At 38.4% G+C, this 16,409-nt stretch overlaps 1 protein-coding gene across 2 annotated transcripts in view; it reads right to left on the bottom strand.

The window, feature by feature from the left end:
• Positions 1-214: 214 nt before the first annotated feature.
• The window catches only part of UBE2E2 (ubiquitin conjugating enzyme E2 E2), a 369,362-nt gene continuing 353,167 nt past the window's right edge, over positions 215-16,409 (bottom strand). For both annotated transcript variants that reach the window (XM_047737941.1, XM_047737950.1), the window contains one exon: positions 215-1,079. In XM_047737941.1, the coding sequence (XP_047593897.1) occupies positions 982-1,079 (98 nt within the window). In that variant the 3' untranslated portion in view covers positions 215-981. The remainder of the gene's footprint in view (positions 1,080-16,409) is intronic.

Genomic DNA, 16,409 nt, shown 5'->3' with positions numbered 1-16,409 from the left:
AATATGTAAACTGATTGTGATCTGAAACAACTGTAAAATCATCGGGTTTTTGACAGCTGGAGAAATTCCACATGCTAAGCAACTCAGCTACAAAGAAATACTAGAGGTTTCAGATGAAAAATACACTTGAATCTTAATTGAATTAGACAAACCTTGCTGCATGAAGGGCTATGCTGGTCACCAGGATACAAAGCAAACGCTGGGCTACCAGAAGTGCATTTACCAGCCACAGTGATTTATTGAGTGCTTTAATAATACAAGTGTACATCAACTGATCCACAGTCAAAAGTGGCAGGTCCCTAAGAAATTTACAAGCACTTTAAGTAAATCAAAATACATATTATTTTGTTCAATCCAACAGTCTTCTGTGTGGGGGACAGAAGGCTAGTGATAAACAGAGTCTCAGTAATGCACAGTGATTCTGATTGAAGCTTTTGTACAAAAAACTTGTTCCCAGTAGCATGCACCCACCAATAAAGACTTCAGTACAAAAAATTAACCCTAAGCACTACATTTAAGTAGAAATGAGATATAATTCTGAATTCGTGTTTTCCCAAAGATCACATGAAAGGAAAAAAATAAAAATAAAACAACAACAAAAAACAAAACCACACAGTAATACAAAGCTTTGTAAGAAAGCTCTTACTATTACAGATCCAACATTGTTTGCACTGAAAACAAAATTCCCATCCATGTTGAGGTGGGAAAAAAAACCCCAAATCTTTCAAGTTAATAGAAATCAAAAAGGGGAATAAATTGAGAAGGGGGAGGGGGGGTAGAGGGAAAAGAGAAGGAAAAGGAGGAAGAGGAGGGAGGGAAAAGGGAGTGGGGTATGGATGACATACCATCAGAAAAAGGTTCAAAATTTAATAAAAATAAGAAAATAAGAACCGAGGTCAGGGCGGGGGGTTGGGTAGGGCTATTGATGCACTTGGTGAATGTGCTTGCACAGGTCCGGCGCGGGCAGCAAGCAGCAGGCCCCTATGTGGCATACCGCTTGGTCCACTGTCTGGCCATCCGGTCGTGCTCTGCTCTGTTGGTCATGTACTGTGTGGCAATGCTGCCCACCAGAGGGTCAGCTGGAAGGGAAGCAGAGTCAGGAGTCAGTAAATGCCAGCGGCACTTCCTCTTTCACACTAGGGGAAAAGGAGTGTCTGGAAATAGCCCAAGATCAAGGAGGAGATGTGGAGGTGGTAGGAAGCTGCTGTTGTAACCTGGAACAATGTCACTTTAGCAAAGACCTGTTGAAACTGAAACCATCACAGAAACAGGTTCAAGAGGATTTAAACTAGTAACGCCAAATGCCTGAAAATTGGCTAAGATACTTAAAAAATGTGATCTTTCAGTTCAGATTAAGTAATGACTTTAGAGTTTAAAGGGCCAAAGAGAGGTCTGAGTCACATTTCTCCACCCTTGGAAAAATATAATCTTATTCTAATTTTTGGCAGTCTAGAATGCAAAAGTTTGAGTAAAACATAAATATCTTTAAGAGTTGGAGTCTATGTCACTCAAGACAGGTGTTTAACTGAACACAATCTCTATTAGGGAAATGCACTAAACATCCATCTGTGCTTTCTAACTCACCGATCAAGGTAAAGGACAGGCTTAATGTCAGAATGACCAGTGACGTTCATGCTCTGCCTCAAACTGTATTCTAACAGTGTAGGCAGATGGGGAGCAAGACAGGCATGTCATTCCAGCTCAAAGGAAGAAGGGGACAGATGAAGGATAGGGAACAGGACGCTGTGGGTGGGAAAAGGTGTTACAATCAAGTCTTATTATTTCGGTAGGGGAAGAAGGGGGAAAATCTCAAAACAAGTTAGAGCACTGATTAAAATTAAAATGTATTGTGCAAAATTTTTTAGTATGCTTAAACAATTAAGATTAGATTTCTTTCAGAGTTCCTTTTATCTTTCCAAGTTTGATTTTAAAAAGAATATTTTTACCTGTAAAATTATACATGCTAACTATAAATGCAATATTAACAATAAAAACTGCCTCAAACAATACACAAGACGGAGAACTGTAAGTGATTACCATCTGCAAAGTTACTCAGAGAGAATTACTGTTAACAGTTGCCTTATAAATCTTCCTGGACTTCTCTACACACACAATTAAAAAAAAGGTTATTATTTATAATCTGCTTTTATAATGTTAAAAACTCATTATATAGTAAGTAACTTCTTATATCAATAATTAAAAATCTACTTCATCATTTTTAGTATTAACCTGAATAGCCAAATTTTTATTTACAGGCATTTGGGTTCTTTCCAATTTTTGGCTTTATAAACAGTGCTGTGAGCAACATTACTGTGCATACACTTGCACAAATTTATGCAAACGTGGAATTTTTTTTTAAAGTATAAATGAATAACGTAAAAGAATGAAATGAAGGAATTTAAAAATCACATGTTATTAACCAAGTAGTTCTCAGTGCTAAAATGTTTTTCTGAATAGAAAATTAAGATTATAGGGTAGTGAATCAAAACTATGTAACAGAGGGGTGCCTGGGTGGCTCAGTCAGTTGAGTGGCCAGCTCTCAAATTCAGCTCAGGTTATGATCTCAGGGTCCTGGGATCAAGTCCTGCATTGGGCTCCATGCTCAGTAGGGAGTCTGCTTGATGATTCTCTCTCCCTCTGCCCCACCCCCTGGCTCATGCTCTCTCTCGAATCAATCTTAAAAAAAAAAAAAAAAAGGAAAGCAAAAAAAAAAAAAAAACCCATTAAAAAACCAAAACACAAACTATGCAATATATATGTAGTAAATGACTATCCCAGTGAATTTAACGGACTAACACACTCTTTTTGTAGTATTTATAATTTTGTATGTATTTATAATTACAAACCTAAGTACAGATGAATCTCCTTACACAGGTTTCATATTTCATGGATACAGTTATGACAGGGATGTAATAACAGTCTCTAAACATACATTACGTGCTTATTTCTCTAACAATTCCTTTCTAAAAAAAGAAGGAAAAAATTCCCATCACTTTGGGTTTCTACTTTCCCAAATCCTCATCAATCTTTGATATTATCCTCTATCAGTCTTCCTCCTCTTTATACTAAAGAAAACCCACAAAATTTACCAGTGGATAACTAAAATTTAAGTCTTCTACATTTTTTTCCTTGTTCTCAGCAATTATTTGAATTTTTGAAAAGAGGAGCGTGTTTATGTTTACAGCAGAGGGTTAGATGATTTTAAGAAGTTCATTCTCCCAAATACCAATACTGCATGTATTAGAGGTTCCCTGAGGCTAAGGAACAGGATTTACAGCATGGGCAATGGAAAATCAGAGGAGTGTGAGTTGGTATATAATACTCTTCATTAACTAAACCTCAAAACCACATCACCTCACCTGTTTAATAAGAATGTCACTTTTGTTGACATCATACTAGCTATGAAATACTAGCCGGAATGAAAGTCTAAGACTGAAAGAGCCCCCCCCCCCCCCTTAAAGATTTTATTTATTTATTCGACAGAGATCACAAGTAGGCAGAGAAGCAGGCAGAGAGAGAGAGGAGAAAGCAGGCTCTCTGCTGAGCAGAGAGCCCGATGCGGGGCTCGATCCCAGGACCCTAGGATCATGACCTGAGCTGAAGGCAGAGGCTTATAACCCACTGAGCCACACAGGCGCCCCATGACTGAAAGACCCCTTTGACAAGGGGCAGCATGCCTTCCTTTTCCCTCCTCTCTACTTCCTTGTCTCACCTCTGCCTCCCTACACAGCTCCAGGTGCAAAGAGAAGCTGTTTAGTAAGTGCTTGTTGACTGAATAACCATCATGATTATTTGCAAGTGAGGAAAAGGTGATCATACTGAGTACTCTGATCCCTCTCTCTCTCTCTCTCTCTTTTTTTTTTTTGAGATCGGTGGTCTGTGCACCTTTAATTCTGGAAGAGAAAGGCTCAGACAACTCCTGCAACTTCATCTCCAGGCTCACCTCTTTCCTGGCTGGGGCTACACTGGATACTCTGGAAGCCAAATGGCTTAAAGCTTGTCCAGAAAAGGTGGGAGACAGGAATCAATACTAAATGGGATAAGCAGCAGCTGTATGGCAAGAAGGGAGTGGAAAAGACAGGCAGACTACTGAACTGCTGAGTGATTTTATTTGCAAGATCAAAGAACATTCTATCTTGGTTGGTAGGTGATAGGGGAAAATTACATGGAAAAAAATTGGATTCCCCCTCCCCTCTCCCTTTCTAAAAAAGATTTTTATTTATTTATTTGAGAGAGAGTGAGCCAGGGAGCATGCACAAACAGGGGGAGGGGCAGAGGGAAAGAGAGAAGCAGACTCTCTGCTCAGTCAGGAGCTCTCCATGGGGCATGACCCTGGGATCATGACCTGACCCAAAGGCAGATGCTTAACCAACTAAGCCACCCAGGCACCCCTGGATTTCCTTAAGAAAACATAAATATTCTTTAAAAAACCATAAGCAAAAAAATAGTACAGAATAGTGGACAAGGGCATGAGGTTTGGATACATATGGCATGGGTGTGTATCTTAGTTCTGCCGGTCACCTTGGGCAAATTACTTAACTTCTTTATGCCTCAGTTTCCCCAACTACAAAATGGCGACAATACTCCCTAGAATGCTATAAGAATTAAATAAATCCTGCCTCATGGGACTCTGCCTGTCACTCTGTTTCCTTCTTGTTAACTCCATTTATTGCGTGGATGTAAGTATGGATAGAAGAACATAAGACAAGTAAGGAAGGAACACACACAAAATAGCAGCCATAAATAGCAGCTACTCCATATGGCATGTGTCCCTGTGTAGCACTAGCATTACAAGTTGGTTCATCACAGAAGTTTCTTCTCTAGACCTGAATTATCTTATCAGCAAGTCAGAGAAAGGGACCTGATAGTGACTGTGATGGCTTTCTTTCACTTTTCTCCAGTTATTTTTTAAAAATTATTTTGTTATTGAAATTTTTGCTGTGCATTTTGCCATTTTTTGGATTCTTCAAGGCTATAAATGACTGCTTTGCCAGCTGTTCCGTTATACCTGCAATTAACACTATTCTTTTAACAACCCATCAAGTCACTGGAGGTTTTCTGTGTGTCTGCCTTGTGATGATTTTTGTCTCTCATAGAATTTTTCATTGGTGGTTTGGTCTAGCTTAGTTTTTTTTAAATCTTTTATAAAACGAAAGAGTAACCAATGCTCATCATAATAAACTCAAATAATAAATAAGTATGTACGATGTAAAAAACATTACCTTATTCCCTCTAATTTCCTCCATCCCAAGGTAACCACTGTTAACGGTTTGATACTCATCCCTCCATACTTTTTTCTTTATGTATTTTTAAATCAAATAGAAAGCACATAAAAAACATCCTGCAACTTGCATATTCCTCAGTAACAATACACCGCAATTGCATTTCTGAGGCAGTACAAACAGACCTAGCTCATTATATTTAATAATCACAGGGCATTCCTTTGTGATTATTCAGCAGTCTGACATTCTTCTCCTGATGCACACGTAGATTTGATCTGATTTTTTATTACAACTAGTATTACAGTCTTGTGTAAGTCTTTGAGCACATGGGTAAGTACTTCTGGAGGGCAGATTCCTCTAAGTAACAGTGCCAGACCAGAGAACGCATATTATAAACTTCAGTAAATACTGCCAAACTGCTGTCACTCAAAGGATGTACAATTTACCCCATTTCTAAGCATTCTCAGCAACACTGCATTACGTATCATTTTAATTTTATTAGCTTAACAAAAAAAAACTTGTCATTGTTGTGACTGCATTTAACTTGATGTCTTACTAAGGTTTAACATTTTCTCCTATTTGTTTACTGTTTTTACTTCTTTCTCTGTGATTTGTTTGTTTACGTCTTTTGTCCATTTTCCCCTACCAATATGAAGGAGCACTTTATACATTATAAGTATCAAGCATGCACTAAAGTTTAGCTTTGGCCTCAGTATTCAGACAAAATCTGCTTTAGTCTATGGAAGACTGAACAGACAGATGCCTCCTTTGATGTCATTTCCAGCTTTACTGGACTTGTGGAGATCAAAGATCATGCAAGTTATCATCATATTTAATAGGCATGATACCATCATTTATACTCAATGCTACTATCTGAATACTGGTTTCAAAAGTCTCAGTAAACATTATGGATATCACTTGGGACTGAAAATCTCTTTCAGCCAAAGATAAACACTATGATATACAAGGGAATAATCTGGAACTGCTTTCTCAGATATTCAAACAAATGTTCAAAGTGAGATGGAAGAGCAGCTACCACATGTGAAAAAGCTGCTGGAACAAAATCGGTCTTAGCATTGTCTGCTGCATAAAATGATACTGATGGGATAGGTAACAACCAGTGGCTGCTGGGAAAGTAGCACATCTGGTGATTGTGGGAACCAGCAAGCGATGTACAAATAATATAAATTAAAATGTGAGGGGAAAAAAACCTTATGTTTGTTTCTTAGATACTTAGGAAGTGTTTCCTTCAAGCATTGCATACAGCTTCAGTTCATGGGAGCACTTCAGTGACACGCACTGCCACTGCCAGCCAAATCTCCAAGTCTGGGAGCTGAGAAGGTAACTTTACCTTTTTGTAATAGATAGAGGGAAAGGAAAGTTCACTGATTCGACAGCAAAATCTCCATTACCAGCAACTTACACTGGCATAAATAAGCCTCCCCTCCCAATTCATGCTTTTCATCAAGTGAAACATCCATTTAAGTATTGCAAATACACAGAGGACCCATCTAGGAGCTGGCAGTGCTGAGAAATTGTATTACTACATCATAATGACAAACTTTAAATTTAAACATCCTGAATTTTTAATAATAAAATTATAATATTACTTACATTCTTTTTTTTTTTTAAGATTTTATTTTATTTATTTGACAGAGAGAGAGAGAGAGAGATCACAAGTAGACAGAGAGGCAGGCAGAGAGAGAGGGGGAAGCAGGCTCCCTGCCGAGCAGACAGCCCGGTGCGGGGTTCGATCCCAGGACTCTGAGATCATGACCTGAGCCGAAGGCAGAGGCTTAACCCACTGAGCCACCCAGGTGCCCCTATTACTTACATTCTTAAAATAAAATTTCATATTTACTGTTGTATTTAAAAGGATCATTTTATGATAGGAATAATCAGCCTTGCCTTAGGCTGCTCATTGATTTTAACACTGGCTGTTCAGTATTCAGCCAAAATAAACTTGGTGCATCTCTAAGAATAACACTATTTATCCATTATATGTGGATGAAATACTTTCACTCAGTGTACCATTTGTCCTTTAACCCAGTTTACAATGCCCCTTGCCATACATAAGACTAAAATTTTTAATAAGTCAATCTTCCCTTAAAGGCCCTCTTCATCCACCCTGGTATTTTAGAAGTATTCCATTTACATATAGTAACTTTTACGTGCAAAGCTAGATTTATCATACACAAAATTTCTATACATATCTGGATTGCATTCCGCACTGATGTTCTTTCAACAGATTAATTTGCCTTTTGCTTTATTTGTTCCTCCTGCTTTTCTCATTATAGTTTTATAGCATGTTTTCATATCTGGTAGGGTAAGTTCCTACCCTTTCCTCTTTTTTCCCTCACTAAAATTTTATTTGAAGAATCCTAATCTTGATGAGGTTAAGACTACGAGGATTTAAAGCTATTCCACCCCACGGGTATAGGAATCTTATGTTTCTTTTGAAGAGTGTTATCAAGATTTAGGAATATCTGAATTCCTCTGGATCTACTAATTAAAAATCAAGTGAGTAGGACAGAGTTAAGGTTTTTTGTATTCTGGAATGTGGGGGAACCAGACTACTAATGATAGCCTAGCCCAAACCAGAAAGATTGTTAAGTACCCTGAGAAAACACACGTGTGTGTGTGTGCGTGTGTGTGAGAGAGACTCAAAGTGATTGAGGAGGAAAATTATCATATCTGTGATTTAAACCAAATGGTGGATATTACCAAAGTAGATTTAAATTTGAAAATGCTAAACAGAACCGCATACAAGTCTAGCAAGATATGCTATTACTCCAGAATTAATATCTAGTGATGGTAAAAGAGGTACCGAGTATCCCAAATTCTAGAGAGACCATCAATACCTTCCATAGGACTTATTTAGAGAAGATGAGCTGGTTCTGACAACCCCAAGTACCCATCACAAAATACGGGAAAGAAGAGAAAGAAGGTTTGTGGGAATACTGAGCTACTACCTCGGGAGTGTGGTGTGTGGTAGTGGAGCATCTCTGTGTCCCTCCTCCTCAGCACCATAAAAAGGGGGAGAAGATGGCTTTTTTCTCTCCAAGCCATGCAAGAAGGATACCAAGAGACCCACCGAGTAAGGACTGGGGTCTGCAAGAAGCGGACTGGAGGGTCATCCCTGGCCAGAGATGTACACCGGGTATGAGGTGATTTGCCCTTGTCTATCTCAGTATAGAGAGGGAGCACCAAGGAAGTGGTCTAAACTGTCCCTGCTGTCTCATCGGGGTCCTATCAAGAAGGCAGCTTCCCCAAGGAGGGGACCCCAGTAAACTAAGAGGCTCTTAGGAGAATGCTATCTGGAACCAGCTTGCAACCAATTTTTAAATTTCTAGGAATTTAAACACAGCCATTATTAAAAATTAAAGTTACAATTAAATACATTATTTATAAACAAGGGTAATACTTAAAACTCATTTCTTAATTATTTTATTCTTACGATTATTATTCTCATACATTTTTTTATGCCTACTCTACCCATATGGTGCCAAAAAATCATGTGCTACCAGTTTAAGGTCAGGCATGTACTCCAAAGTTGGCAAATGCTACAATGTACCACTTGGGTTTACTGTTTTGTTGATTGTCTGGAGCTAAGAAAGTGATGGATGAAATGCTACTAATGCAGATTAAACCAGAAAGTATAGCATGTCCAGAGTCCTTACATTATGAATAGCATAAAAACTGGAGGATATATTCTTCCAGTTTTTGAAACTAATTCAGCAAAGAAGTTGTTCAGGATATTAACAAGTGAAATTCCAACATCCTTCTTAATTTCATTTTTGTCTTAATTCTTAAATGAAAATATCATCCAACATTCATGTTAGAACGACACTCATTTGTCAGTTGCAACCATAGGATGGCTATAGCAGCAGGGAAAATAATCATCACGGGAAATTAGGAAAAACTGTTTTCATTCATTACCTAGCCCCCAACTGCTTAGGAGTTAGGCCTTGAAAAGGGAGAAGAAGGCACTATCTGAGAGCCAGACCATGTTCCATCCACCCTGATGGGAATGGAGGAGGAAATTGAATTTAAATCAGGTATGGGAGGGGAGTTTAAAAATGGACCAGATTCACCTTCTGATAACTGAAAGTGACGTGGATGCTATGAGAGCTGCTAAATATTATTAAAGAATTGAAAAGCAAGATTCAACAAAACACAGCCTAAGGCAGTGATGGGAGAAAATTAAAACCATTCCATATGAATACCTACTGAATTGAGACTGCTCAATAAACAGTACAAAATAAACTGGTTATAATCTAACGTATACTGTTGATAAAATATCTTTAAAAATTTAAAACCTCATCCTGTATGTCTACATAGCAGTGCTAAGTACATTAAATCAATGTGTGTTTTGAAATATAAAGTGTTTTATTAGAATAGACTCCTCTAAAGAATGGCGCAGATGGTGCATTCCTACTGAGAAGTGACTGGGTTACAATTCCAGGCTTAGTTAAGCAATAATTTCTAATGAACTCTAAGAAAACATCCTTACAGTCGAGCACTTGTTTAAGGAGCCAGAGACCCACTCACTGCTTCCCCCAAGTACCACTGCAAAGAGCTGTGGCCACAGCGAGCAGGATAGAGTCAAAGAAGCCGTGATGCTAAAGTTGGTTTTTTTTTTTTTTTTAAGATTTTATTTATTTATTTGACAGAGAGAGATCACAAGTAGACGGAGAGGCAGGCAGAGAGAGAGAGAGAGAGGGAAGCAGGCTCCCTGCTGAGCAGAGAGCCCGATGCGGGCCTCGATCCCAGGACCCTGAGATCATGACCTGAGCCGAAGGCAGCGGCTTAACCCACTGAGCCACCCAGGCGCCCTAAAGTTGGGTTTTTAAGAAAAGCAGCTTCACGGAGATGCGATTCACACAGTTTACCCAGTTAAAGGGTACACTTCAATGGCTTTTAGTACATTCACATTTATGCAACTATTACAATCCATTTTAGAATTATTTTCATCACCCGAAAAGAAACCTTGTACCCACCGGTGGTTACTCCTCATCCCCCCAAATCTCCTAGTAAGCTACTTTCTGTCTCTACCTATGTATTTGTCTGTTCTGGACATTTCATAGAAATAGAATCATACACATGGAATCTTCTGTGATTGGCTTCTTTCACAAGACATAACATTTTCAAGGTTCATCCATGTAGCATACATCAGACCTCATTCATTTTTATGGTCAAATAATATTCTATTGTATGAAAAGACCACATTATATTTATCCATTCGTTAGTTGATTGACATGTGGGATATTTGCACTTTTGGCTATTATAAATAAAACTACTATGAACATTTGTGTACAACTTTTGCTTGAAAATGTTTTCCTTCCTCTTGATATATACCTAAGTATGGAACAGCTTGGTTAGATGGTAACCCTACGTGTAACCATTACAGGAACTGCCAAAGTGCTATCCAAAGAGATTGCATCATTGTACATCCCTTCTAGCAATGTGTCAGGGTTCTAATTCTCCACATCCTCATCAACATTTGTTATTATCTGAGGATGGTAGATTTTAAGGAGAGAATAGCTTATTGGCTATATATGTACCAGGTATCCAGTTATTTATTTATTTTTTTAAAAGATTTTACTTATTTATTTACTTGACAGAGAGAGACAACGAGAGCAACAGAAACACAAGGAGGGGGAATGGGAAAGGTAAAGCTGGCTTCCCGCCGAGCAGGGAGCCTGATAAAGAGCTTGATCCGACAAGATCATGGGATCATGACCTGAGCCGAAGGCAGATGCCCAGTGACTGAGCCACCCAGTTATTTAAAAAAAAAAAAAGATTTATTTATTTGAGAGAGAGAGAAAGAGAGCTTGAGCATGTGTGAGCAGACGTGAAGGTGGGGCAGAAGGAAGGGAGACAAGACTCCTCGATGAGCAGGGAGCCTGATATGGGTCTTGATCCCAGGACCCTGAGATCATGACATGAGCTGAAAGCAAGAGTTGGATGCTCAACCAACCAAGTCAGGTATCCAATTATTCAAAAATACATATTCTTCCCCACAACCATAGAAAACAAATTACTTTCGAGTATTTTTCTCAGAGTCTCTGGCTGTGAGAGACTGAAGATTATCCTGATCCTGTCTTCTACTTCTAACCCTGATGGAAGTAAAAATGACAATAATAATCTAGTGAAACTTGTTTGCGATGCACATCTTTTCTTTAAAATAAAAAGATATGTTTTTATTCCATAGTCCTAAATGTAGTCCACTCACTACAAACATGTATTCTAACTGATCAATTTTTCCCTCAAACTGTCTTTTCTGTTTACATTATTCAGTAGCTGAGAGTGGGACAGGACATGGCTTTCAGAGTGAGTGTGAGTACTGCAATCTTGCCCTAGATACTATCACACATGTCCATGGTCTCCACTGCATCTGGGAATCTGGACTTGAGTCCAGGGATATAAATAACCCAGCTCAGAATCAGAGCTGGACAAGAATCTCAGGGGTTTCAGTTTACCAGATCATCCTGCTTGCCTTTGAGTGCCGGAAATTTGTAGTTGAGGCATCCATATGGATGTTGTCCCTGCTGAGGAATGACACTGAGGGTGTAAGCTTTGATTTGGGCTGAGGCTGCTCTTATCTTCTCCTCCAAAAGGGATGTTGTTGAATTCTCTGCTAAAGTTAGAACCCAACCATTACCTTTGTCTCTCATGTGCTTGCCAACTCCCCTCTCTCAGTGTGGGTAGGCAGTTTTTCCTCAGTCTTCTACCACAAAACCAGCAGTGTCTGGGGCACTGTGGGGCACTGTGGAGGATCAGTCAATAAATATTTAATAAGTGAATTAATGGGTAATCAGACCTAATGATAAGGATGAAATTTGGTATGTAAATGGCATCAAGTTCCTGGCATCTTCCTTCTCATGCTTAAGCCTAAATGACATTTTTATACCTAGACGATCAGCAGCTCTCCAAGTTGCTGACTTGAGACAATAAACATTTGGGCAGCCCTAATGTCATGTGTGTGTGTGTGTTAATACTTAGTTATCTTTGCTTTGAGTCTAGAACAGGCAATATGATCTATTTCTTATAACAGTTCTCTTGCTTTCTTCAGGCTTCCCTATCTCCTTTTCTTAGCCCTTGAAGTTTCAATTCTTATAATTCATAAAGATTCTTAGAGTTAGTCTGTATTCAGGAGTTTCCTGTTTTATTGATAACTTGCCTGAACTTGAACCTGTTGTTGTTTTAATCCCTTGGGCAACATGTTCTCTCCTACTTCTGCTTCAGCCAAATGGGCAGGTCTATTTCTAGGACTCAAACTCTTATTGTATCCTTCTAACACAGGTAAAGAACCATGTCCAAACAAATTCTAATATATCATAAGTGGTAAATTATTTTCCATTTGTCTGGTAACCCACTGGCGACCATAAACCGACTAAATAACATTCACTGGTCTTAGAATGCATCCTTCTTGTTCACCAAAATTGGCTTAGAAATCTTTGGGAAACCAGGTATAGCCAAGTTCACCTATTCATTAGTGATGCTGTCACAGTGGCTAGGAAACCAAGTGCTGGGGACTCTGATTCCCAAATATCTCTTGGCCCTTCCACCCCTCTTTCTCTTCATGGCCTCTGTCATCTCTTACCTGGACCATCAAAATGTGTTCTTGAACGTCTGTCTTCAGTCTCTCCACTCTCAGATGAACTAAACTTTAGTCTTTAAAGGCTTTACAAACCTGGTTCTGCAAGGTCCCTCTTTCAAAACTTTCTATTCCTATCCAACTTTGCTTCCTTCACCATACCCATCCTTCCATGAAAACCCCAGTGGCAAGGTTAACTATGCATAAAGATGCACTTTTGCCAATAACTTGTCTGATGTCCCAGATTGTTTTTATATATTGATTTTTCAATATTTTAATCATACTTTTTTTCTTCAATAGGGGTTGTTCTAATGTTTTCCTTCCTATTTAGTTTTTATAGTTTCTGAAGGAAATAGGTTTTCAAAAGAAGGAGATATTAATGCAAGAGAACACTATAACATAGATTACTGTGAAATCATTACCCCTAAAGAATAATTCATGATAAAACACTTTGTGCTAAGTATAAAGTGCTGGCCTACATATTAAAACAATGCATCAATGTAAAGTGGTTTCCATCTTAATCGCTTAGAGCAACAATTCCTGACAACAGTTTGGTCAGTCTATATTGTCCCTGTTTTCCCTAGGGAGATCAATCCGTGCAGAAGAAGAAAATACAAACCACTGATTTCATGGTGGGGGTGGTGTGGGGTTGTGTTTTAAAACACAGAAGGAGGAAAGAAAAGAGGTGAGACAAAGGCCCTTAACAAAGTTATGTGTCTACACATTAACTCCTTAAAAATAATGCTGAACTATTTTAATTTTAATTTTAATTTTTAAAGATTTTATTTTAAAGTAATTTCTACACCCAATGTGGTGCTGGGACTTACAACCCCTGAGGATCAAGAGTTGCATGCTCTACTGGGCCTGCCAGGTGCTCCAATAATGCTGAATTATTTGGGCACAATCACCTTGTCCCATATGTGAGAAAGGGAAAAAAAGATCAAACTGCTCATTGTGGGATTTTTCTAATTAGCATTTTAAACTGGATTTTAAACCTTTTCAGACTTAAGCCAACTTCTCTCTCACCAGATGGCCCCTGTAACTTCCCTAGGGTGGAAATCCCAACTCTGCTTCCTGCTGCTTCCCTAAGTAGGTCTTTGATTACTTCTAACAAGCCCTGTTGCATTGGCCTCTCTAACCTGCTGATCTTTCTTTACCTTAGCACTTCTCAGCAGAGCTGCTGGCCTCTTTAAAAAAAAAAAAAAAAAAAAAAAAAGCCAAGCCTAGTTTGGGACAAGGACATACCTCAAAACTCTCCAACTTTCCCACTCTTCACCACAGTGTAGTAATTCCAAGTTGGCCCTCTCTTTAACTGAATGCATAGCACCTTTGTAAAGCAGGGGAAATCCAGCTTGTATCTAGTTGGCTCCCTCCCCATTTGGCTGATTTCCTGGCATATTTTCTCCTCCTGGCCTGCAAAGACCTCTCTCCCAGAGGAAAGGTTCATATAATGTAACTCTCATCTAAGGTGCCATCTTTTCCACAGGTATACACATTTTCAAAGAGAATTGTAGAGACCACATTTAGCACAAAGAAATGAAACTAAAAAAATATAATTTGAATAAAAGAGTATGTGCATAATTTCGTTGTTTTTTGATTAAAAGGAATCTGGGGTTCTTCAGATCACATAGCTAAAAGCCACCCTTCACTCTGCCATTAAGGGGCCCGGCACAGTGTCTGACACACAACTGTATCTTTTCCATCCCCTTCTCAGAAGCCTGCTTTTTTATGTCTACTTTTTATGTAGCAAGCTGCGCTAGTCATTCTTCATGGAAATCTGACCTGCATTGATGCTTTAACTTTTCAAATGACATTTTAACATTCATATTCTACTACTTTAATTCTTTCTCCAAGATTTATCATTAAAATTGAGAAAACAGGTTGTAGAAAGCTGGCTTCTTGGCTGTGATCATGCAGACCATTTAATGTGTGGGAGGGACTACGCTTGTTACCCTGTGGATGATTCTGACAAGAGTTCACTGACAGGGGTCTTAACCCACCCCACCTCTATATTTATTCAAGAGTGGTCAAACCATGGGATTTTTGTTGGAAATTCAAAGGCCACTCTTGAGTCAGCATGAAATGGGACATGCTGAGGCCCTAAATTTTAAATGCCGTGTGGTGGGCACAGTCACAGGTCCCCAGATGCAAGGCTTCATTTGGAGTATTTTTTTGAAACAAAATTTTGGTGTTAAAATTGAATCTGGTAACAACCACGAAATTATACAACCATACTTAAATTCTAAAATAGTCATTTTTATAGCAGCCCTATAAAGTTTAATTTACTCTCTTGCCCTCAGAGATTTAATGAATGCTTAAAACAGCTCCACCTATTTTTCTATAATTGGCTACATTTGTTTCGGATATAAACATGCTGACTAGATTTGCATAGCGATTATAGGTCTGGAGCTGCATTTTTTGGTGGTGGTGTGGTGTGGGGGGAGGCAATGAATAGACCTACTGCCCCTAAATGAGAATGAACTCACATCTGCATAAACAATTATATTTTCACTTGCAAATTAGGTGCCATTTGTAACTATAAGGTTTCCTTAGTTTAAACAGCCATTCTTCAGACGCATACATAGTGATTATTCTTAGCAATTATGACTTTAAAAATATACATTTCTTTTGCAAGGTTAAATCAACCCTCTAGACCTGTTAGTTTTGCTCCATTTTGTCAAAGGTCATGAGAACAAATTTTTGGTCCTCATACATGCTATACTGTCCTACTTAGGTCTAAAAAAACCAAACCAAAACACAAAAAACCACCTCTAAACCAAACCAAAACAACAAAAACCAAAACCAAAAAACCCCAAACAAAACAAAACAAAACCACTCAAAACCCAGAAACCTCACAAATACAGCCTTGTGGAAAATATATAACTCAAGGACTATTTATGATGAAAAGAATTAATAGAGTGGATGTTCCTTTTAATTTTACTTGCCACATTCCCCTTATAGAATACTTTCAGCAAGGATTCTTGTTTACATCCCTAAACAATCAATTTGAAATTTACTGAATTCTTCAACAAATTTTTATTCCAGATAAAACAATAAGTTAAAAGTTTCAAAAAGAAAATCATTACAGAAAATAATATGGCCTGCTCAGCACACTAGGAGAGACTTCCAGCTCCATATTAATGAACAGATCCAGAGGGATACTGAATAGCCTTTTGGCCTCTAAATGAGAATATGCCCACTATTTGCGTGAACAATAACTATATTTTCACTTGCAAATTAGGTCCAGCCGGTACCTATAGGGCTTTCCACATTAGATTACTCAGTCCAGGATAATGATAGGAATTGGTAATAAATCAAAATAATATTAAAGAGCTATTCTTATAAAGATAACAAAAGATTTAAGCATCAGCATTTTACTTGAGTAGAGATTATTTCTACTGTACCTAGAACCAAACCGCTGTGGTGTCAACTCATGTGAAATATTTTAACCAAACTTTAAAAATTCTCATGGGAGGGACAAGCAGATGTTTGTGTCCTTTATTCAGCATTGTACAAAAAAAAAAAAAAAAAAAAAAAAAGGAAGGAAGGATGTATGTACTGCTCCTGGCAGGACAGACCAGGCTGCT

Source organism: Lutra lutra, chromosome 1 (genome assembly GCF_902655055.1).
Source record: "Lutra lutra chromosome 1, mLutLut1.2, whole genome shotgun sequence".
Lineage (NCBI taxonomy): Eukaryota > Metazoa > Chordata > Mammalia > Carnivora > Mustelidae > Lutra > Lutra lutra.
Note: the sequence above shows the minus strand (reverse complement) of the source record. Positions and strands in the feature narration are given on the sequence as shown.